Source organism: Lates calcarifer, linkage group LG3 (assembly GCF_001640805.2).
Source record: "Lates calcarifer isolate ASB-BC8 linkage group LG3, TLL_Latcal_v3, whole genome shotgun sequence".
NCBI lineage: Eukaryota > Metazoa > Chordata > Actinopteri > Centropomidae > Lates > Lates calcarifer.
The window spans coordinates 15482217-15506597 of NC_066835.1; the positions used below are offsets into that span (position 1 = coordinate 15482217).

The 24381-nt window shown below is 42.0% G+C and overlaps 1 protein-coding gene across 5 annotated transcripts in view; it reads left to right on the forward strand.

The window, feature by feature from the left end:
• Positions 1–24381, forward strand: part of rbms3 (RNA binding motif, single stranded interacting protein) — a 254977-nt gene that overhangs the window by 210106 nt on the left and 20490 nt on the right. For all 5 annotated transcript variants that reach the window (XM_018685388.2, XM_051067783.1, XM_051067788.1 and 2 more), the window contains 4 exons: positions 3742–3848; positions 10518–10561; positions 13221–13314; positions 16685–16735. In XM_018685388.2, the coding sequence (XP_018540904.1) occupies positions 3742–3848; positions 10518–10561; positions 13221–13314; positions 16685–16735 (296 nt within the window). The remainder of the gene's footprint in view (positions 1–3741; positions 3849–10517; positions 10562–13220; positions 13315–16684; positions 16736–24381) is intronic.

Sequence of the window (24381 nt, forward strand, 5' to 3'; positions counted from 1 at the left end):
TCCATTAAAATACTGCCCTCTTTCTTCCTTTTCCTTAATCTTTCCAAATATGTCAGTGCAGGAAAACACAGTGAGCCATCCAAATAACTTTTCAGAGATGCTTAGCTCATGGAACTTCAAGCCTAAGAACCCGTAGAAACCTTTAACCAAAGTTGTCACTGAGAAGTGGAAAGCTTCCTTTCAGTGAAGCTTTTTCAGAGTGACATATTTTGGTACAAGTGGCTGAACAGTTCTCTCTGTTCGCCCTCTAGGGCTTTGCACACTCTCAGAGCGAAGCAAGGCCGGCCCAGTTTGACTCCGAGCCCTTGTGAGAGGCCTCTTTTGTAACTGTTTTGATGGTGAAAAGCTGGCTGTTTCACTGAGCAAAACCTTTTACCCAGCCCCTTTACAGCTTGGGGCTATTCCTGCATTGATTTCACCATTCAGGCCAAACAGATGTACAGTCCAATTCTGAGCAGCGGGATGAATGTATGATGTGATGACATTGATGTATTATAATACATGTGCTTATTTGCATTCATGGATCAGGATGCTATTCAGCTGGTCTTGCGAGATCATCCAGAGCACGTAGGCTCTCTTTGTCTACAGATACTAAAAAGAAAGGGAATGGTGAGATCTGGTGTTCTCGCTGTGGTGGCTGTTATTCTGTAGACAAAGGGCTGATTTCCCCCAGATGCTAGCCTATAGGAAACAACAGTAATAGCAATAATTACTTAGGCACAGAGCGCTAATAAATGAAACTTTCAACAAGCTTCAATTTAAATGGCTATTGTAATTACACTGTCTTGTACAGAAGTACATCTGCATGCACTTATTGGTTCATTTTACTGGGTGGTAATGTGTCTATTGATGAGCAGAAAGCCATGACTATCTCTTCACAGCCAAGTGCACAGTGTGGAGTATGACTGAGCCGGGGTTGTGATCAAATGAGGCTAGCAGCACAGACATCTTACTCTCACTAAACCGTCTAGCACTGCTCCTTTCACTGTTGAGTGTGCATGAGTGTGGTTGGTCCTGGTGTGCACACTCTAAGGCACACATGCATGTGCGTACGTCTGTGGTCACCCCTCATTAACGTGTTTACCAGTTCCTACGGCAACCCACATAAAAAACAATTAAGGAGTCCCCACAGAGCACCTCGTTATCGGCAGTTGTTGACCTCTGACCAAAAACACTTTATGTCTTTTTCCCATAATTTAGGATCATTAAAGGGCAGCAAATTGGTTCATAACCAAACCATTTTTTTTGCAAGCGGCCCCCTACAACACACACTCTGACTGGAGCCAGTGTGAAATGTGTTGTACTTGGAGTCTGTGGCCTAAAGACGCAGCATCAGCAAGCTAGTATGTACAGCCAGTGGCCTAGTTTATTCTGGGCTGTGCCAGTGATGACGGTGTGTGGTGAAATGTCTAAGAGGGGTTTTTAGGCTGGCAGCAGTTTGCATTGTGTGTGTGTGTCTGCGGGTATTTATGTGTGTTTTTGAGGGTTATAACACAGAAACTTTAAGGGCAGGAGGAGGGTGTGTGCATGTCGGGGCTATAGAAGGGTGAGTGTGTTCACAGGGTGGGTGGGGTGGTGTGAGGCTGTTGATCTTGGGTTGAAGTCTTAAACAAATTGGCTAGTTCGCTGTGGGAACTGGGGATGTAGTCAGTGGGGGGAACGTCAGCGTGCTCTGTGTCAGATTCTCCAAATTTCTCCGATAGCTAATTATCTCCCAGAGTGCCAGAGGAGAGGTTTGGAAGTGGTTTTGTTGTTTTTCTTCTGCAGCATCTCTCTCACTCTCCCTTCCCTGGGTACATTCTCCTGAGCTGACTCTGAAAAATTTAGTCCCATAGTAGCCCCTAAAGCCATACACTCACACACATTGTTTTTTGTGTGTGAGACCCTATAGTAGCACAAACAAACACACAGCCACCTTCTCATTTGCATCTTAGACAACCCCCTTTAAGTACAAAATAATTCTCTCCAAATGTGACAGTATTTACAGTAGTGGTGTGTCAAAAAGTGGAAATGAATAAACAAATCATCATGTTAGCTCATTAACACCCATATCATTTCATTCAACTGGAAACCTCCCCTGTCATAAGTTCACTTGACGTCAGGTTGTTTTATTGCTGTCACTGCCTCGTCAATCCTGACAGCCTCTCTCTCTCCTGTCTTGTGATGCTGCGTTACTATCAAGGCCTAAGAGCCTCTTAACATCTGGGAGGGAAGATTAAAGCATCAACAATTCTCTCGGTGGGTGTCATCTCTAGCGCGGCGTGATAAAAGGTCCCATTGCTTACCTCCTGCAGACAGGCCCGTCATCGGCCCGTGTCGTCACAGAGCGGCCGTGTCACGAGCTGCCAGGCCTGTAATGCGAATGCGTTGACAGCAGAGCCGTCAGGTCCCTTCTAAGCCACCAGGTGCAGGGCAGCAGTGGTTCAGTGTTTAGACAAGCTTGCTGGCTCAGTGTGTACTATACTGTTGCTGAACTGTACAGCCCTCCCAGGGATTGAGTGTTTGATCCTGGTGTAGATTCACTCTATACCTCTGTCTTCCCATTGTTTCTTTCTCTCAGTCACTCAGCCATTTCCCTTATCTCTTTCACGCTCTTCTCCTTTTTTGTGTGTTTCTTGTTTTTTACTCTGTCTGTACTCATGTGTGTCTTTGAGTTTATCCATCTGTCTCCCCTCCCCTCACTCATCTCCACAGTCTGCTTCCAAAGAGATTTCGATCTCGCTGACGCAGACTGAAAAAGGGGGACGGACACTGTTAAGACCCCCAGATCCTCGGCCAAAAGAGCCACCCGTTTCTCACGAGAAAAGCTCACTAAGATCTTTTTTCTTCTCTCTGCCTTTTTTCTTTCACCTTTTCCTTTCATTGAGCCTGTCTTTTTCCCCACAGTATCTCATCAGGAGAGTCCTCTCCCTAAATCAGATTTGTCCCTTTTGGCACTCACCTGCAGCTCAAGTGTGAGAAGGTGCCCTTTCAGAAGTTATCTTTACAGCAACGTAGGTCATCGCAACACTCCCATCAACCTTTTATTGGCAATTATGCATACCAAAGGCTGATACAGAGACAGCTTAGATGAGGTCGCAGCACAGAGGGCTTTTTTCTTTTCGTAATTGGATTAGTAACAGCGATTTCATGTCATGTTTTCCTGTTGGTTGATGATAGACACTTGCCAGCTCTGAAGTGTCTCTGTAACTCTCTCTTTGTGTTACTTTTGTTCTATGTCAGAAATGGTTCAGCTGCCCCCAGTGTTTACTCTGAGAACAGCAGTATTAAATCTATGACAAAACGCAGCCCGGTGAGACGCTTGCACTGATGGTTTCAGAGTGGAAAAAGGCATAAAATTTCAAATAAAAGAGAAGATGGCTGTTAAAGTAAAACACAGAGGGATTATGCGTCAGGAACAGGAACGCCTTCTAGAAACAAGCTTTGGCTGACAGAGCAGTCCTACATTACCATCTCAGAGGTATTTACAAGAGCGATTACTGTGATTATTATTTCAACAATACCCTGCAATGCTCTTTCATGGGCTGCCAGCCTGGGCCGGGGTAGGGAGGGCCTGCCAACATCGTTGGTCTGGGAATTTGTCTAAGAGCTCCATAGGAGGGCGGAGAGGAGGGAGGGAGGAGGGAGAGGCAGAGGTGAGATGGTAGAAGAGAAGAAGTGCTACACTGCTCAAAAGGGCTTCTGTCCTCCTGAGGGGTCACAGGATAGAGTCCTTCTAACATGATTTTGTCCTCTCTGCAGCCCCCACGGAGCCTTTGCTGTGCAAATTTGCCGACGGAGGGCAGAAGAAACGCCAGAGCCAGAGCAAGTACCCTCAGAACGGGAGGCCGTGGCACAGAGAAGGCGAGGTGAGATGTTACACCAGTGCAGACACCAACCTCCTTTACCATATCCCAAAAGACTTCAGAGTTCATTTGCTGCCTTATATCTGAAAAATGGTGATAGTACAAATCTTATCTCACACTAGATCTTATTTTTTTTGTTTAGTGCATCTGATAAGATCTTTGTCTTCAGTGAACAACACAGTTAACATCCAGCTTCTTCAAGTTTGCTTATCAAGCTGTCAACACATCACAGACAAATAAAACTATGGGATCATAGGGCCAACAAACTGAGCAAAATTTACAAGAATATTATTATTATTATATTAGTGTTCATCAGGGACAAATCATAACATACTATTTTTATCCCAAAGTCTATTAACTTTGTTTTCGGGAGCTTTCAGCTACATAGCAGTGTACACATGTAACTACATAATCCACATAACAGTTTTCATTTTCAGGTGATAAACCGACACTTCCGACACTTGCAGTACGTGTCATTGTAACTTGTCCTCATTCCTGACATTTTAGAGATTCATAAATTGTCTGAAGAACAAAAAAATGCAGTATTTGTTCACATTTTCCACATAATAGTCACGAATAGAGCAAAAATGCTTTAAGAACTGAAAAGTTGGAAACACAATAATGGTCAAAATATGTGAGTTAATTCAGTTAAACTCTTTCCATTCCAACATGATGACATTTTAAATAAGGCGTTTACCTATGAAGTAATGCTAATTCCAAGAACAGACCCCACCCTGCTCTTGAGGCCTCTAGAGAAGTTGGCTACAACATCTGGCTTTATGTAAACCATTACAGCTTGTCATGTGTATTTACTCTAAGGTATGGAGCTATTAAAAAAAAAGAAAAGAAAAATGCCCCATATATCGATCAAAATGCCCCCGGATGTATAGGCGCTGTCACGTAAATTGCATCTCAAGCCAAATGCCTCACTGAACACGTATATTCCCGCCATACATCAGGATGCTGGGAAACCTGAAATTGGATACAGAGCTATGGTAACATATTCATCAGCAACATGTGCAGACAAGGTTAAAGTCTCTTCATAGGCTACCGACCAGCTATACTGGGAAGGACACACAGAGGAGACAGGTAGAGGAATGCTTCATACTGGACTATATAGAAGAGAGCGAAACACGCACACATGCACACACACACACACACACACACACACATACATAGAAACAGATTCACAGAGGCTGACAGTTGTGCTGAAATGGCAATGTAGGGAAGACCAGGAGAGATGAAATGTTTGTCCTTCAGAATACACATGCTCTCTGTGTGTTTGTGTGGGTGGTGGAGGTCCTGAATGTGTTTGGGTCTGTGTGTGTGTGTGTGTGTGTGTGTTTAGAAAGGACTGCTGGTGTACTACATTTGCTTTGTGTGTGTTGTTTGTGTGTGTGTGTGCTTGTGCCTGTCTATCACATGTTCAGCAGCCCTAACACCTATAAGCCAGTGAAGCGTGTTTAACCTAAATCACATTGCTACATCCCCTCACAGACCCGCACATTGACAGGGTCAGCTCAGTTGACTTGAGGTAAAGTGAGATGACTGTGTATGTATGAGTGTGGTGTCTGTGTATGTGTGTGTACTTCCTTTTTAAGAGTTCAATAAGGATAAAGGAAAAATCCTATATTGCTAAAATTAAGGAAACACCCCTTTTGTCCTTTTGCTGCATTTAGTCCCCCCATCCTTTGTCTTATACACAGCACAGACTCACTGTCTTTGACCCGAGCTTGAAACAGCTGCATGCCATGTCACAACAACCTCCTGTAAAATTTGTTGTGTATATACTATATAAGTATGTTGTGTATATACTTTGATGTCACATTGAGGAGGTTTGGGAGAGTTGTTTGTCCACACGTAACATGCTAGGACTTGCTGTGCCCTACATGTTGTTGAGTTAAGGCAACTGCAACTGAGACATTAAGTCATCCTCCTGTGTCATCATTGATGTTTCTAATGTTTAACCAAGTTGCATAAATGAAGCAATAAAATTGTTGGTCGCACTTTAGCTGCCAGGATTTTGAAGGGTTTATAAATCTGCCTAATGAATGTGCAGAGACAACAGTAAAAAGGAGAGAGACTGGAGGGGTGTAACAGAAAGACCCAGAGTTTCTAGGGAGTTTTGAGCTCAGTTAGATGCTGAGCCGAACACAAACACGCTATCACACCCACTGTCGGTGCCTCTGTTGCCAGCTAGCGTACAGCTAACGTCTACAGAGTTGGTAAAGTACACTGGCTGTCTGGGGCAAATAAATGCAGATAAAGGTGAAAATTTGCTTTGCTTTCCCTGTGAACACACCTTTAAACTCAAAAGCTCAAAGGCACCTCTTTGTGTGTTTAAGTCCTCCCTGTTGTCTCAGTGAGAGAGAAATCCCTCCTCTGCATCATGCCCCTCTTTTCCCTCCATCTCTCTTGCACCCTCCCTCCTGCAGTGTTTCACACGACACTGCATTAAGGTATGATGGAATGATTGAGAGGCCAAGGTTTAATAGCCTGGGTTCAAGGCAGTATGTGTGAATGTGTATCATTTATTAGTTTATTTGTGTGTGTGTTTTTATGTGCTGTTGTTTTGCTATCCTTGACAGGGTCAGTCTGAGATTAAGACCTTCAGACTGACAGGGTTTTTACTAATTGAAGTCACAATTGAGGTTGAGGTTATAAAACGGTTATACAAAGCGTTATATTTTAGCATTAGGTTTAAATTGAGGACAGGGTTGAGTTTAAGCTTACTTGAGTTTAGGTTTAAGACTGGAAAAAGGTTTATTTAGTGTCATTTTTTATTTTTTATTGTTTGCATCATTTTAAATTATTTACACATTTTTAATTCCCAATCCCATTGCCTGTTCTTCTGCATAACTTTTGGCCACACTCAGTATAAAACATCAAGGTAGAAGGAAACCAAAAAATCAAATACATAGAGGAGAAGCTCTGTGGATTTAGGTCCAAGGCATGTATCTAATAATAAAGGCAAGCTTTCAGTCACTAGACCTTCTGTGTTGGTTCATCCTCAGTTTTATGCGAACTGTATTTCCCATGTATACCAGCATACTAGCATTAAAAAGCACAAGTGTTCTTTATTTGATGTCATTATTAACATTGGGATTTGCCCTGCTGAAGGTCTACAGAAATCATGGCTTTACCAGTATATACTTGGATTGAACCCAAGTCTGCAGAGCCCTATAGTGTCAATAGAGAGGCCTCTCATAAGTATAGTGTGCCATGTGTGTGTGTGTGTGTGCATCCTTGTGGTCATTGATCAGCTGTACAGGCAGCAAGATGGGAGATAGGCATCACATGTTAGTCTGTTTATCAGAGCTGAGGCCATTCCTCACCTCACTCCCTGGCAGGCAGATGAAGGGGAGCAACAGCCCGCACCATCCATTACTCTCTCTTTCTCCATGTCTCTCTACCGTCTTCCTCTCCGTCCCTACAGTATATCTCACTCTACCTGTATCTCTTGCTTTCTCTCGCTCTCCCCTCTTTGTCTTTTTTTCCCAGTCTTTAAGCACTCTCTCTCCTTTTCGCCATCTCTTTCCCTCCCACTTTGTCTCACTGTCTCTTCTTCTGTGTTTGAAGTCTTCCCAGATCCCACAGCAACATATGGAGAGAGAGAGCGAGTGAGTGACTCACTGAGACTAAGAGAGAAAGAAAGAGATAGGGAACACATTGCACGATCAGTCAGGAGTTACAAGGGGTTGAGTGCTGCAGGGTGGCTGGTGGTGAGGATTGAGAAATATATGACAGATTTTCTTGTAAACCACCCAAAGTGGGAGTCTAGAAAGTGCTGTCTCTTGCCATCTCATGCTGACAAACATATTAGTCACTGCATTTTTTTCTGCCACACACACATACATACTTGTGCACAGAGACATGAGCGCCATGGGTGCTCATTCTTTTCTCCCTCTCTCTCCCTCTCTCTCTCTTTTTTCGCTTCTCTGCTCTCTTTCACCAGCACACACTCCTACACACAGAAACTTTCAAAGTCACACTTCTCAAGCACCTACTCTAGGGGAATGAGTGTAGATGAAAAAAACATCCGGCTCTCCACTCTGTGTGAAAGCCTGACAGATGTCTGTGTATGCGTGTGTGTGTGTGTGTGTGTGTGTGTGTGGCCACAAGGCAAGAAAAAAAATAAAGAGCAAATCTGTGTATGGAAGGCAAAAATACAGAGAGGGAGTGGGTCAGTGTGTTTGTGAGGACAAGAGACGATGGTTCGACTTAGTTTTCCTGTATGAGAACAGTATAGCACAGATGTCCTTACAGCTGCCTAATATAGGCTATCTTCCTCTGACCCTTTTTTAAGGGCTGTGTGTAAAGCACATGTATGCATACATACATTTGCATATATTTCCAAAAAACCTGCTTTATTGCTATGATAAAATAAATCTGCATCGAAAATACATTAGTAAGACAAAACAGTTTGTACACCCAAGAGCACAGATGAAGAGATATTAATGCAAAATAATTCTTCACAATTTGCTAAACTTGAATTAATGATTGGCAGTAACTGAGTCATTCTCCACTGCTTTTTCATAAGTTCCAGCTGTCATTATACCACATTTTGGCATTTTTGGGTATGACTATGCAATATCTTGAAATTCATAATCTTCTTGATAAATCACTGTTTGAGGTGGGGTGAACTTAGCATGCAAAATTAACATAACATAGCTACTTCCTCTTTGAAAGCCAGATATGACCATGGCAGCGTTTCTGTACAGTATATAGTGTAGTCAAGATTTGTTTTGTTTTTTTCACCCCGTCTTGTATCAAGCTCAGACAAAAGCATATACACAGAGTTTTCCTTTCCGCCTCATTGCGACGGAGCCAAAAGCTGACTGCATCAGTAATCAGTCATTGACCATGCAGGGTCCCCCGGCCAGGAGCTTCTCTGCTGTGGAATTCGTCAGCACATGGAACCAAGGGCAGCACTTTGGGGAGTTATCAGCCTCACCAGACAGCTGGCCATGTCTGCCAGTGCTATTAGCGCACACGTGAATACACACACACATGCACACACAAACACACATAGTCATTCTCTGAGACTCTCTTGATCTCACATTTAGTGTAAAGCATGAGTATAAATACACACACAGAAACCTTTGTACATATGGGCTCACTAACAGGGATGTTCATAGACACTGATGGTGAAAATACACAAATAAAGTAGAAGATATTTAAATAACACAGGGAATGATGCAAGTCCTTTCATCAAGCCTTTACAGCTTTACATAAAATTCCTATGGAAGTCTTTTTTTAACCAGTTCTGCAAATGCACTCTTGCACAACCTGGATACAAAGGCCACACACACACACATCCACACACATGGTGCCAGTGAGGGCTTATACATTTGGTGAAGATTCTCTGTTTTTGCTCACTCTTGGGGGTGAGCAAAAACAGAGGTTTGGGCCAGGCTCACTGATCCCCCCTCTGCACTCCTCTGAGACACTATTCCCTTAACAGTGTAGCTCAGTGTAGGTAGCCCTCTGGAGGAACAAGGGCAAAAGAGTGGTACCGAAAGATGGGAGGGGGGTAGATTAAGAGATGAGGAGGATGAGGGACAAAGAAAGAAAGGTAAGTATAAAAAGGAAGAGAACACAAGATGATGAGGAGAGGAAGGAGGGAGGGATAGTAAAGTGAGAGAGAGGAAGGGCAAGAAAAGTGTGTGTGTGTGTGTGTGTGTGTGTGTGTGTGTGTGTGTGCGCCTGTGTGTATGCTGATGAAATCTGCCGTCCTCAGCAGCCTCCCGTTAAAAGAAATCGGATTAGCTCTCCTCCGGGAGAGAACCTTCAGGAATGCAGATGACGGATTGCGGCGCACAGGTTTCTCTCCTGGACTCTAAGAGGGCCTTACACACACACACACACGCACACTTACAACCACACGCACGCACACCATGGCCAGACAAAGAACTCAGTTTTCCGCTCACTCCTTTTCTCTCCAAAGGGCATTTCTTCATTTCCTCTCATTCATAAAAACATGATTGTACGTGATTGAAATGGAAAACAAGGTGTCCTCAATACTAATTCACTTTGTCCTATCGACTAAGCTTTTCCCCACATTGGCTTGTCACTTGTCAGTTTTTCCAATTTGAAATGAGTTGATTTTGATTTGATTTAATTTGTTTTGAACAAAAGGAATCAGGGGTCTGAATCATGTTATTCCCCAAGTACAATAAAAGTACAGCAAATTATCTTGGTGACACTTCTACAGGAACATATTGACAGAGACATACAGTGCATACCAGCACAGAGTAACACACAGTAGACGGTATATATTGTGTACTGTGTTATTTAGAAGATTTTAATCTTACCTAATGAAGGTTTACAGACTAAAATGTTCCTGAATAAAGTGACCACCTGTGTGTAGGATTTCTTGCTTGGCTCTGTCCAAAGGTTAAAAAAAAAACTGTAAAGCTTAAGCTTCATTTAATTCATACAAATCAGATCGGTAAATCTTCTCATCAATTCTCAATAAAAATGCGCAGTTCCCAAAATATTGAACTATTCCTTTAATGGTGTGCAAAAAGTTGTTCAAGACCAACTTTATCTGTAACATCCTCTCAAATGTCACATTTTCATTTGTAGAAGTTTAATCTTATTTTGTATATTCTTTAACCATTCTCTTGATTTGTGATTAATCCTGCACGTTTATTGGTTTTTCTCTTTCAGACTGGCATGGCGTTAACATACGACCCCGCTGCAATGCAGAATGGGTAAGAGCTTAATGGTCAATCCATCCTTGGCACCATTTACTACACTCACGTATTGGCTCATAGGACCATAGTCAATACCACTGTCATACATGAAGATTAATGTAGTGTCTGCACTTTGTTACCGTTTGATTAAGGAAATCTATATGGATTTCAAATACCAGTTTTCAATGGTGGGGTCGGGTGAAGAATGACAGAGGGTGGCTGAGTGGGCTTGTGTGTGTTTACGTGTGTTTGGGTCTTCACGTATGTGTGTGTGTGTGTGTTCCTGTGTGTTTCTGCGTCTTTATGTCATGACTTAATGCTGCTGTGGATATAAATGACCCGGCAACGTGTTTTATTTCCCCCCACAGTACGTAGGCAGGAAGGAGAGTGCTGAAGATCCCCTCTATCTCCCTCTGGCCTCAGTCACTCACAGGAAGCTCCTGACTTCCCGCTTCTTAAACCACTTATCCCCCAGTGACTCGAAGTCAATCTCAACCAAAAAAAACTGGATGAATAGCGTCACTCATTACACACAGCCGCCTGCCATGTAAAAGCCTGCTTTGCTACAAATCCGCCAAATTACATTCCCACAGATATTAGCAATAGACCTGCTAGGAAAGGAACGATTCACTCCTAACACATTTGATTTGAAGTTCAGCCTAATGATCCTGTTCCAGAAAAAAGGGGAAAGAGGGTGTATTAAGTAGCAAAGAATGTAAAAGTATTCAACTTTATTCATGTGTTAACACAATTTGGAAATAAAAAAAATATGGTGAATCAGCTAGTTAAGAATGTAGAAGTATATAGTCAATTCAATTCATATGTTAATGCAAAGTAGAAAATGAAAATGCAGTGGAAGTGAAACTGAAAATGTAAAACAAAAATGCCACTTCACATTTATCAGACTGCATACTGGTACATCAGAATTCAAGTGCAAATTGGATTAGTGAATGTAAAATATAATTATGATGCAAATTAGCCATATATAATGCTTATATATGCTGTTGTGGGACTGAATTAAAATTTTTCTAGTTTGCATTAATATTTGAATAAAGTTAACCATATACTTTCATAGGAGAACACCAAAGAGAAAAGTTTTTTTTGGCCCCAATTAAGATAAAATCCCACCCCTAAAAAGACATATGTTACTCCAGCATCTCGTTAGTGACATTTCAAGGGTATTTCAAAGCTGTTTTTTATCTCTTCTGTTTTGTTGACATTAGTTTTACTTCCTCATTGTTTGGCACCACATAGACTCCACTGCTGTGCTTGTAAAAACAATAATTCTAATTTAGAAATCTTTTTTTTTCCTCTTATTTTCTACTGACCTCATTAAAATTGCATATATAGAAAATTATTGAAGTAGTAATGCTTCCCTTTGCCACAAAGAAAGCACATGCACATTTGATGAAGGTGACAAAATATGGAAATGACCATAAAGCACTGTTATTTAAACCACACATGGTCATATTATGTGTTATATGGACTATGCATTAACAGACACGTATATCTTTAGTTTGCCAAAAATTCATAGGAAACCTATACAATGTTACCTGACTTAGTGACAGCTTGGGGTCAGTTTAGCGTCTAACTCCCTGTTACACAATCATGAGTATGAAAATTTATTGTATTTAGCCATTTTTGGGGTCAGCTGGGATCGTAGTCTTTAGTGCAGTTTATAATCATGTTTATAAGCGATTCTTATTAAAATTAGGAAAAGTTTTAAAGTATTAAACTGATAAAACAATGTTGAATGTGTTTATGGAAGATGTTGAAGAGGGACCGGGGTGTCCAGGACTCCAAACAGAGCTGTAGGGTTAAAATATAATGTAATACACAACATAAAGATCTGATTCTGTATGTTCGAATCCAATGTGGTGCCTCAAAGCCCAGTACATAACTTGTTTAATATCCTCAGCCAGTAATATGATCTTCAGCTCAGGTGACAGAGACTATTGGACGTTCCACTTAGCCTCTCAGGGGATCTCTGCAGCATTCGGTTGCTATGAACCCTCAGCAATAAGATAAAGTAGCACGGCCGACCACCTCACGTCTCCGCAGCTCGTGTCAGACCTCAGCTTCTTGAAATGCATTGAGTTTTCTCCAAGCTCAGTGTACAGACGTGCTGCTTAAGCCAGCCAGCCAGGCAGCACGGCACTGTGTAGCCTCAGTACTAGAATATGTGTGGAAAGAAATACAGACAACCTCCTACTTTACACAATGACAAAGCTCAGTTTGATGTGATAAAACCTGACTTTTCAATTGAGAATGCTATAAGACACTTCATGAAACTTTTATGTAGCGTTCAATATATGGCCTGAGTGTTTGCTCAGAACAAACTACAGGATAAATCCACACTGTGTGTGTGTGTGTGTGTGTGTGTGTGTGTGTGTGTGTGTGTGTGTTCTAGTTTGCAAGTGTTTTTTTCTTTCTCATATAGACAGAAACATTGGTGTAGATGAAGATGTGTCAGTTAATCAATTTTTGTATTAATATAACAGAATGTTATATTTGTATTATGTTCTATATGAATTTGACAAACTTATTCTGCTGTGCACTTTCCCCTCTCTCTCCTCTTCTTTACATCCTTATACCATCTTTTTTCTCCTCCCTCCTGTCCTCCTTTTCCCCCTTTTTCTCTCCCTCCCTCTTCCTCCCTTTCTCTGTCCCTTCTCAGGTTCTACTCCTCGCCTTACATCGCCACCAACCGCATGATCGCACAGACCTCCATCACGCCCTTCATCGCTGCTTCCCCTGTTTCCACATATCAGGTGGGCCATAATGCGCTGCATTATGGGTAGATTTCTGTCTGTGTGTATGTGCAATAGGAGGGTTTGCTTTGTGTGTCGGGTGGATAGAAGAGAGGGGGCGGGCTGTGAAACAGCGTGATGTTCTCTCCTCTCCTCTCATCGTTTCTTCGCCGCTCCAGCTGTGCTCGATGACATCTGTTTCGTAGGCAGCAAACACAACAGGCATCAGAAAACAAGCAACAAAAAAAGGGGGATTAAAAAAACGGCTGACAGGGTAGAAAAAAAGAAAATCACCCATCAAGAATGAAAGTGTCTAGGAAAAACAAACACTTTCTTCCCTCCCAGTTTTCTGACCTCCTTGTGCTCCTTCAGCTGCTAATGCAATGAAGGAGTTTTTTTATTTTATTTTATTTTTGCCAACTTCGATCCAATCACTTCCTTCTCCCAAAGTGAATTTCCACATTCCTCACAGCTGTGATCTGTGGAGTAATGAAACAGAACACAACAGGATCGTGAAAATTGGCTGTGTGAGATGTCAAGAGTGTTACCAGTTTTCCGTCACTGCACATTTCACAGCACCCTTTGCCGAATCTAAACATCAAGAGGCGCTGCCACTGTGCCCTCTTGCTCAGGCGCTATCGTTTAACATCATCATCTTGTTTGGTATGCAGAGACAGACAGACGAGGATAGTGAGCAAGAGAGAGGAGATGAAGGATAGATGGGAAAATAGAAGGGACAGATGGAGAGAAAGACAACCAGGGAGAGGAGGAAGGATGGTACGGGTGGTGGTGATGGTGATAGCGATGGCTCGGGTGGCGGAGGGGGGCAGAGGAGGGAGTGTTGCTGAAGGTTGCTATGCCCGTCTTTGAGGCACGCTTGATTAAAACTCTGGTCCAGTACCTGCGGTGGAGGGGTTGTGGGGGGGTGGAGAAAAGTGGGCCAAGGCGCGTCTCTAATCCGCTCTCGGAAGGCTTCCCAAATTGATTTATCAAAAACAATGGCCAGGCTTTTGAGGAATATTAATCCTCACAGTTTCAATATCGGGCAGCTCTGCCGCCGCTTCCTGTAATATTGCCCTTCAGCCAGTCACGGCAGGAAGGTGAGTCCTTCATCTTCTGTTCAAGTACAAAGACACAGAGGAAAAAGAAAAAGAGAAGACAAGCCAGGCAGGCATATATGCCAGACAAAAGGAAATCACTTCCTTTTATGATGGAAAGTATTGCCTTTGTAATGAAAATCTCAAGGTGCATAGAAATGACTATATATGTCATTCACACTTTTATGTTTATTGTGTGGATATTTTTGAGCTACTATTTTGATGGCATTGATTCATCAGATCTGTAAATGACCCGTACCGACTGCAGTGTTCTGGTGTTCTTTTAAGCCCTGGCTCCGGTGAGCTTCAATGGTGATTGGCTTTGTTTCCTGGAAAATCTGCTTTGATGATCCACATGACAGGAGCCAGTCCAGGCCAGATCACTACCAAGATCTCAGCTAGTGCTGCCAGCCAGCCGTGGCCTGGTTTACATCACTGGCTCTGCAGACTGGCTCACTGGGGGACTAAATATGTGACTGGCTGGCTTACTAACTAGCTAACTGGATGGCTGTTTGGCGTGTGACTGGTTGGATGGGAGGCCAGCTGGCTGACCGAGTGGGTGAAAGACTGACTGACTGGCTTTCTGGCTTATTGGCTGACAGGCTGTTTTAAATGGTAACACAAGCTGTGAAGTTCAGCCAGAGGTTGGGAGCCTTTTAGGTCATGCACATTATACCATTCATTCACACTGAACCTACTGTAGCTGTAGAATAACTGTTACCTCACTATCTGTTGTCATGTGGGATGAGCAAACTCACTCTGTCAGAGCTGTTTTTAGGTCCTTTGGGAAAATCCAAGTCCAAATCAAGACTTCATAAGCTGAAACTAGGTATAAGTAGATATAAGCTTTCAGGTCTCTTAATGCTAAATGCAAAGCTGTGTTGATAGCACTTTCTTACATATCTGGTGACAGATCTGCTTGTGGTTGCTTGGCTTATTTTTTATTTTGCTGAAATTTTACAAGGTCAGAACTTTAGACTTTAATATTTTTGATTTTGAATCCCATGTCAAGGGCCAAGTCAAGTCCCAAGCCGCTGACAGACAGCAGCGTTACAAGTTCATTGTATGTCTCACAGAGCTTTCACACCTAAAGTGCAAGTTCGACATTGCGCAAAGTAAGGACATCTCTTCCATCAGGCAGCTGTATGAGCTATAGCAGCTCACACTGTACTGCTCTATTCTGTCAAGTTGTGTGGCAAAAGTTTGACTAAACTGAACTTTGAACCCAAGTACAATGATTTTCACAACATATATCCAATGGGATTCTTGCTTTGTTCTCAGAATTCTTTTGTCCCCTTTCATTCTAAGTCTCAAGAGTACAGTACTGCTCTCTATTAAATAAATAAATTGCATGGTGGTCATGCAGTACCTCAGACAGAAAGTGCTGAAGATAAGTGAATAAAGATAAGCTTTCTCTGTGTCTCTCTGCTGTCCCGTTCAGCTGGAGAGAATAAATATTGCCATGTATAAACAAACAGACTTGGCTTCATGTTATAGAATATCGAGCTTGTTTAGGTGTGGATCCAAATCACGCGTTTGGTTTGGCTCAGAGGATTGATTGCTCTTATAACAGATTATTCCATGTTTGTCTTTGTTTAATCTAATCATTTTACTGGGATCAGTGGCCAGCCTGTGTGTTTGTCTGCTACAAGCTGTCTAATTCCTCTCTCCAGCACATCTAAAAGCTCTGTTTGTTCCTCCATTCTTCCAGTCTCTTGATCATTGTGTCTGTCACTGTTTCACCATCTCTTTAACTTTCTCATCCACATTTGTAAATATGCATGTCTGTATATGATTTCCTCTGGTGGTAGCTTGGCATGTTTCTGAATTTTGGCCCATGAAAAAGAAAAGCTCTGCCCACCACTTTCTCCTCCTTTTACTTTTTGCTAAAAAAATAAAACAGGGTCTGCCACAGGGCAGGCACCTTCCCCCGCAGCACAGGGCATGGCATTAATATTATTATTATAATAGGGAAGGAACCTAATTTATGGGCTTTATGCACAAGTCATACTGTTGGCAATAATGAGGAGGCAGAAGAGACATTTGCTGCCTCCAGACTTTCAAATACTTTTTGGAATTCTTTGGCACAACTTAATCTGTGTAAAGTTCAGCCATTCTCCTGCATTAAAACCAGTGCAATCAATTTTAAACCTCCAGACTTGAGAGTATTTGAACATATTGTGAATATTTGAACAGCATTTATAGCTTTATGTGGGATACTGCTTGGATCTGAATCAAAGTAGGGAAAATTTATATTGTTACCATAATATTACATTTTATGTGTTTCTCCTCAGGTCCAGAGTACGTCATGGATGCCTCATCAACAATATGTTATGCAACCTACAGTAAGTACTCTACCATTCACCTGCAGCAGCTGCCCTTGACTTCTCATTGGGGCCCACTCTTTTGTTGAAAATCCTGTGGTTGTCTTTTCTCCTTTCTGCACAATGTTTTGCCAAAGTTGTTGAAAGGTTTTAGGGGGAACTCGTTAAGGGAAGTTTATTTTACATTTGTGCTGAAAATAGTTTACAACATGGCAGACTTTTTATATTTAGGGCAATATGACTGATCAGAAAAATAAGTTCTGTCTGGAAAATCGGTTAAGACACATTCGTCCTCTGTTGCAGGTCAAGTGTTAAACCAACTAAATTGCATACATGCACATGGCATTACAATACCACATGAAAACTTCTGATAGCTAAATGATTACACTACTTTTGTCCTGCAATTACTATACAGAGTTCCATAAAAGCATATTATCCCATTCTGATAACCACATGTTTCCATCATTCCTAAGTATACAAACATATTTAGCTTTATTTTTTGGTTGGCAGTTTATAGGTGTTGAGTTGTGCCAGGAAGCCATTCAGCATCATTTAACAGACCACAATACAGACAGGCTACAGACTGTTGCTCAGGGTTACTGGCCGAGACACGAGACACGGTTAAAAAAATGAGCATTAATTAGATTTAGCTCACCAAAAACAACAAGTGAGGTAGTTACGTTGCATCCAATGGTATTCGATCATTTTTGTTGAAGAGTGCAGAACATTACATTTTCTGAGAGTCCAAAATCCTGTTTTTCTAGGTCACAGACTCACAAAATGAGTTATTTAATATGTTAATCACTGGCAAAATCATATTTTCCTTCTATTTGTGAAAAGTAAATTTACTTTGGATTAAATTTGAAGGATGTGTCACTTTTTGAAGAATATTGTGTTTTTAGAGCCTCAAATAGCTCCACTTTTATGTTCAGTTTTAGATCCATATTTTCTGTAATGTACCTACAGTATTGTTTGGAGTATTTCCCAGATCTGTCTCCCTAATGTTAAAGACACAAAGAGCATTAGTAGTTAACTAAATTGTTTTAAGGTTTAACTTTAATTGATCTTAGCACCATAAGTGTTCTCGTTTTGTTGCTTAGAGGTTTTAAATCATTCTGCCAGAGGCTTTAGTGTTTGCTTGAGGCTTTTTGTGGCCCCTGAAGCACACTCAGTGTACTTTGTTCTTTTTTGCTCAGTTCATTCACCAAATGAAACTGGGAACCAGTCAAGGGCATATGTATTTGATTCTTAACAATCATGAGCCAGTTTCACTATATCACAGACTAAGCAAGAATTTGCTCAATAAATTTCATACTTAAAGTCTGCTACAGTACAGTGCCTTGCAAAAGAAGGTGCAGTGGAGTATTTTATACAGTATAGTAAAGAATATTATTGTAGAACTGTGCTATATGATGTGTGTTATAGTGCAGTACTTAACAAGCATGTAAATATTGTACTGTGGTTATAATTCTATTGATGCAGGAAGTTATTTTCTCTTTGTAAAAGAAATTACTACCCTAAGGGTAACTTGAGTTATTTTTTTGCCAAAGTTACCTCTAATGAATCACACTGCTGCATAATTTAAGTCATGCTTTAGTATCAAAGTTCACTATTCTGTACTAATGAGCAAATGAATATGCATGCTGTTGAATAGGTAGCACCTTACAATCCAATTGAGCTGGATTAGGAGTTATGACCCAAGATGTTTGGGGAATAATTAAGTAATATGGTGCAACACACTGAAGACACTACACAAATGGAAATGTAACACACTGTATAGGCAACAACTATATTTTAAAAAACTAAAAACCTCATAATAATATATATTAAAAAATATAAATTATGCGAGATTTCTAAACTATTATTCAGTAATATACAGCATTTTTTTCAGTTTTAAAGTTTTAAATAATCACCATTGGAAAATGTAAATGCAAATTGAGTAACAGTGGGGAAGAAAAGGAAAAATGGGTCAGACTTGACCAAGGCAAATTTTCATCTGGTGTAGGTGTTAATAGGCACTCTGAAAATAGAATTAATTAACATTTTCTTAAAGCTGTTGCTGTTGCTGCTTTCAAGGAAAAATGACATTTGCCTCAAGCAATCCACAAAAGTGTCAATAACATTGTTAGCCTGAGTCAAGAAGACAACAGTTTGTGAGTCCCGGCAACTGAACAAATTGGGAAACAGTGGACTCTGCAGCTGATGGTCCAGCACTCACTCACTGGAGAAGTACTCAACCAGCCGCGTGGCTCCCCACTGTGGCCATTTACCACTCAGTCCTACCCATCTCACTTCCACTCCCGCTGTGGGACAGTGAACATGTAATCTGGTCACAGCAGGCCACCAGCCAGGCAGACGCACACACACACCACACCCAGCTGCAGCTGCCCTCCAAGCCACTCAGTTTGCCTTTCAGCCACACGACCTCCTTGCCTCTCCTGCAAGTATCTTAACTCACTCTCCAGCCTCCTCCTCCCTGCCATAGTTTGCTACTTTTCACAGTCAGGGCTGTGCTTTCCTGGTGACGCTTGTTTCACACGGAATTAAAGCTCACTAACAAGCTAGTTATTTTTGCTGCTGCTGCTGCTGCTGCTGCTGCGTCTGCCTGTTCCTGTGCAGGTGAAGATGTTAGCTTGCGTAACTGTTAATGTTTGCAGGATACATGTTTGTGTGCCCTGTATGTGTTATGTATTGCCATATGTGTGGTCCATATTGGTTATTCCCAACCAGCCTGTATGACTGCCTGACAACCATCCATCTTCCAGCCTTATGTCATTGAGGCCTCTTGGAGCCATTGGCAGTAGCCACCAGCCAGTAGCCACATTGTACTGTGGTGTACATCTTATCATGCCTTCATGCCAGCAGTAGCCATGTGGCCATATCCGTCCCCATGGCCCCGTCCCCATTGTGTTCTCTGTCACCAAACGGCTGCTAGGCGATAACCCCAGCTGTCACAGCCATCAGTGGATCATAGCTACCAATCTGTCTCCCTTTATGACCCGCGCTCATATCCGCTACCAGCCTCATACACAGCAGACCGCCCCTTACACACACACACAGGCTGCCACCAGCTCAGTGAATCACATCAAATTAGCCAAGCGTGCTAAGCTTCAAGAGCTCTGGGGGCTACTCAGAGCATTAAAAACCAATTGATTGTGCTGCAATTTGGTGGCTCCCGCCACGTGTCACATGTTAAGCCAGTGGAGCGTTGTTCAGTGGCGCTCCTGGTGTCCGGGCAATATGGAGGGGGCCAAGCATGGAAGGGGAAGAGGTCACAGCTAGCCAGTCAGACTGTGTGGACTAGAATAGAGCAGAATAGAGTAGAACAGACAAGGGTTGTATCCAAAATCACTATCTATTTACTATATAGTGCACTATACTTAAACAGTAATTTGCTGGAAATAACAGATGACGTTAAGTGATGTTACAGTTGAGAGCAACCTGACCAAGAGTTTGCTTGTTGCACAGTAAACAGAGAGCATTACAGCATGTACCGCTTCGGCAAAGGTGTTTGTTTTTATCCGACTAGATTAAGTTTGACAAGTCCATCCATACGAAACTGGACTTCATCCCACAGAGGAGTCAGTACTTTGTTAGCAGTGAGAGAGAGAGAGAGGACAGAGAACAGTCTTCAAATTTTGTTTATCCTAAATTAATGGGCAAGATGCACTCACCGTGGAACTTGATAGAATGTGACAGTGTTTTTTTTAAAGTGGACAGCTAAATGAGGTTGCAGTCTGTTCTTCTAGGCGTTGTTCTCCTCTCTTTTTTTTTGTCTGTTCATCATTTGTCTTCCCTCTTTCGTCCTCTCACACACTGTCTCTCAGATCTCCTAATGCTGTGCTCTGTTTGGCAGTTAGGCGTGGGATGTCAGAACAGCATGACCGCTCGCCTTTTGCGCTCTGTTCTTTGGCAGCGCTACACCAGTCAGCGGACCTTGTAGAAGAGAAAACGAAAAAAGAACTAAAGGCCCCAGAAGACAAACACGCAGATGCAGCTCGCACACAGATGTGAAGTGAATAAACACACATATTGCCTGAGTGCAGAAACACATCCTTAATGGTAAATCTCACTTATGTACAGATCATCAATCACCATGCACAGACTCTCAAATTAACTTCACGCTGCCAAAGAGTGCCAGAGTAGCTGCAGTGCCAGCCAAGCGCAGCATTGCTGTCTTTCCCCATGACTTATCCATCCTCCTTTTTTCCCCCTCTTTTCCTCACTCTGAACTGTATGTGCTTCAAGTATGTATTTGCTGGAGTGCATTGGCCCTTACATAGTGAAGGTGAATTATTGAATTCCTCTCTGTTGCACCCCAGCCAGTTCTCCCTGGCTCTGGCTTTGAATAGACGCTCGCTGGGCCTCTTAGAATTGAACCATAACTATCTGCCCTCATCGGATGGGGGTGAATCGGTGCACTGTGTGATACCCATCTCCCTGCTTGACATTAAAAACGCTCCGCGGATTCAGGGGGGGAACATTATATTGGTCTTGTGGATTTGACTGGCGAGGCAGAATTTGAGACGTCGGCTACAGTCGTCCTTGAGTTGTTCTCACTGTTCCCTCTCTCTCTCTCTCTCTCTCTCTCTCTCTCTCTCTCTCCTCTCTCTCTCTCTCTCTCTCTTTTCATCCCATCCTCACCTTCTTTCTATACACCTCCCTCTCATTTCCCCCTCTCTTTTTCTCACTCCATCCCTCCTGTTTCTCTCCACTGCCCTTTCGGTGTACAACTCAAAGATTTTTTGCTTTGCCAGTGCCAGCAAAAAATCGTCTGTTCAGGGTTAAAGTTTCATTCATATAAGAGAGATATTGTTACAGTGCCACAGGGTGACTGACAGAGAGACTGAGCGGCTGCAGTTTCACTATAAGCTTTTGGATATTACCTTGAGAAATTTCGCAATAGTAGCAAAAATACATTTTGAGACAAAAGCTGATATGCTTTGGTGGACAGGCTTTATTAGTTCGCTGTGTTTTCTAATTGGATTTCTAATCTTTTTTGCTTTTGTAAATAGAGTAAATATTCTGGAGAGATCCTCGTGTGTGAAATGATCCGTTTGTCTACAAAAGCCAGTCAGAGAACAGGCTGATAAACAAGCGCAGTCCGAGCGTGGAGAGGAAAAGACCTCCCATGAAGACATGACAAATACTGTTACATGCTTCATCTAGCACCCTTATCCTCTCTCACACACACACATATATGCATACACACACACACACACACACAATACAAATCCATGCAAATGTTGTGTTGTCCTCAATGAGGACAACTTGGTGGTTTCTTTTTGATAATAACGTCATTACTTGAAGCATTTTGTAGTACCAGTAGGGATGAAATTAACAGCTCTCTTTCTCAGAGACTGACACACACACACACACACACACACACACAAAACAAGGCAACAGAATTGCCATGAACAATCTCAGTAATGGCCAATTAGTAGCATATGTCCCCATATTTGGACCTGTAATTGTAGCCTACCACACCTCACATGCCATTTGGTGTCATTTTGTAAATGCTGATTTCACTAGTTGAACATTTTAAAGTAATCTAATCTGTATCCTCTGAGATATTACACATGATGGACAGACAAATAAATCAGTAAGTGGAAGGAGGCTGATCCATCATCCTTCTCATTTTCATTTCATTGTGGAGGACAAACAGACCCACAGTATTTGCCAGAGGTGAGAAATCCTTCATTTGTTTCAGGCTCCACGTTAATCTGTTAACATACACGTCACTGTGGCCCCTTAGCTCCTTCATTCTCACTGTAATGATTCTCTTTTCCCTGTAGGTCCGCAATTAAGCTTTTCAGAGCCCTTAGAAAATGAGATTTCAAATTTCAGTGTGATGGCGGAGGCCTAGATAAGCCGCTATCTGCATCACTGTCCACTTGTGAGGCTTCATTCTTTGCTAGTGCACTGCTATTTCTCTGCTACTTCAGTTGGCTAAAATGAGTGTTCACCTCCCCAGCTGTGGCACGTCGTGTCTCGTAGACAGGCTGTGTTGGTAACAGTAGGGCAGCCCTGGTAGTCTGTTAGCCCCAAGGAGAGATCCATGCTGTGGATTAGAGTGAAAGACCCAGGATGCTGGCTCCCTTTTCTGGGCTTACCTGAATAGAAAGGTGCCTGAGGGCGTATGGAAACTGTGGTCAAAGTCGAGGTAGGTGAAGGCAAAGTTATGGGTGGCTACTGTAAACCTTAACAGAGCACAGAGAGCAAGATAAATGAGAGCACATATAAACACACACATTCAGATCATGCAGCAATATATAAATATAGTTGAAAGATGAAGACATGTATTATCTACACATTCTATAACCAGAAACTTTTTGTGGTTTCTATGGATACAGTTTCATTACCTGCAGTATACGCCCTCCAGGTGGGCAAGCCTGCAGTATTAAAGGTCCCTGGCATTCTGTACTGTATATAGTTACCAGTCAATCATCAGCAGATGTTCTGTAACACCAGGCTTTCCAGACCAATAACGTCTGACTGAACAAGCTTAGTCTGTGTGTGTCACTGGAGACGGAGAAGTGTCTATGCAGTACGAGGGTTTCAGCAGAATTACTCTAATCCTGTGGCGTGGAGCTGGAGCACCTCTGCAAGTATCCTGCAGTGTGCATGTCACATTTACACAGATGCAAAACACACTAACACACACACACACACACACACACACCAGCATCAGTATCCAAACCACAGAACCTCACATGGAGAAACAAACTGTCAAATACAGCAAGGAATGTGTTGAGTCAGCGCAGGTCCTCTTTCATGTGGACAACACAAGCAATGCTTTGTTAGAGTAGAAGACGCAGGAATACAGCCTCAGTCTTTGTTTGACGTTCTTGAGGTTTTTAATGTGCCCCACTTGTGTCTTTTTTCCCCCCAACTTTCACATTTCACCTGTCAGAAGAACACATTCTCTTTGAAAACTTTTCATTGTTCATGCTCCATTCTGACTTCATATTGGGCTATTAGGCTATTGTCAGAATAGTACACTACACTTGCTTTCAGTAACCAGATGCCTACTTGCAAGCAGTGAAACTTTAGGACCTACAAGGTGAGGATCGGCATGAGTTTCTTTTTGTGGCCTCAGGGTGTTTTCACTTAGAGCGAGGGCAGGGCCACCGCCTGAAGGTAGTGACATATCAACACTGTTGAAGTAGCAGAGGAGATAGACAAAAACATTGGATATTATAAGCAGCAGTAATAGTAATATGAGCAAAATGGCTAGCTGTAGGGATATTCTGATCTGTTTTTTAAGGCTGATAATGATTACATTTGTAATGTCTTTAGGATTAGACAGAAGACATCCTGTAAAATCACTGCACTTTTTTCATTTACGTTTGTTTTTTTGTTTGTTTGTTTATTTATTTATTTATTTTTTTGCCCTAAACACATTGCTACTTTGTCTTAAAGATAGCTGGCTATTTACCATAGACAGTGCTTCATTACATGTTGTAATACTCTGATGCATGCTATAAAATCAAGTTATTCCAACAAGTTATTCCATCCTTCTTGGTTTTGAAATTTGAGATAGGTCTGCATGCTTCACAAAGCAGATGTTGTTTTTCCATTTAAAAAACTTGACGAAGCCTGTTTTGTTGTGTAACTAATGTCACTAAATACATTTGCTGCTTGATTATTTAATTTTTTGCACAATT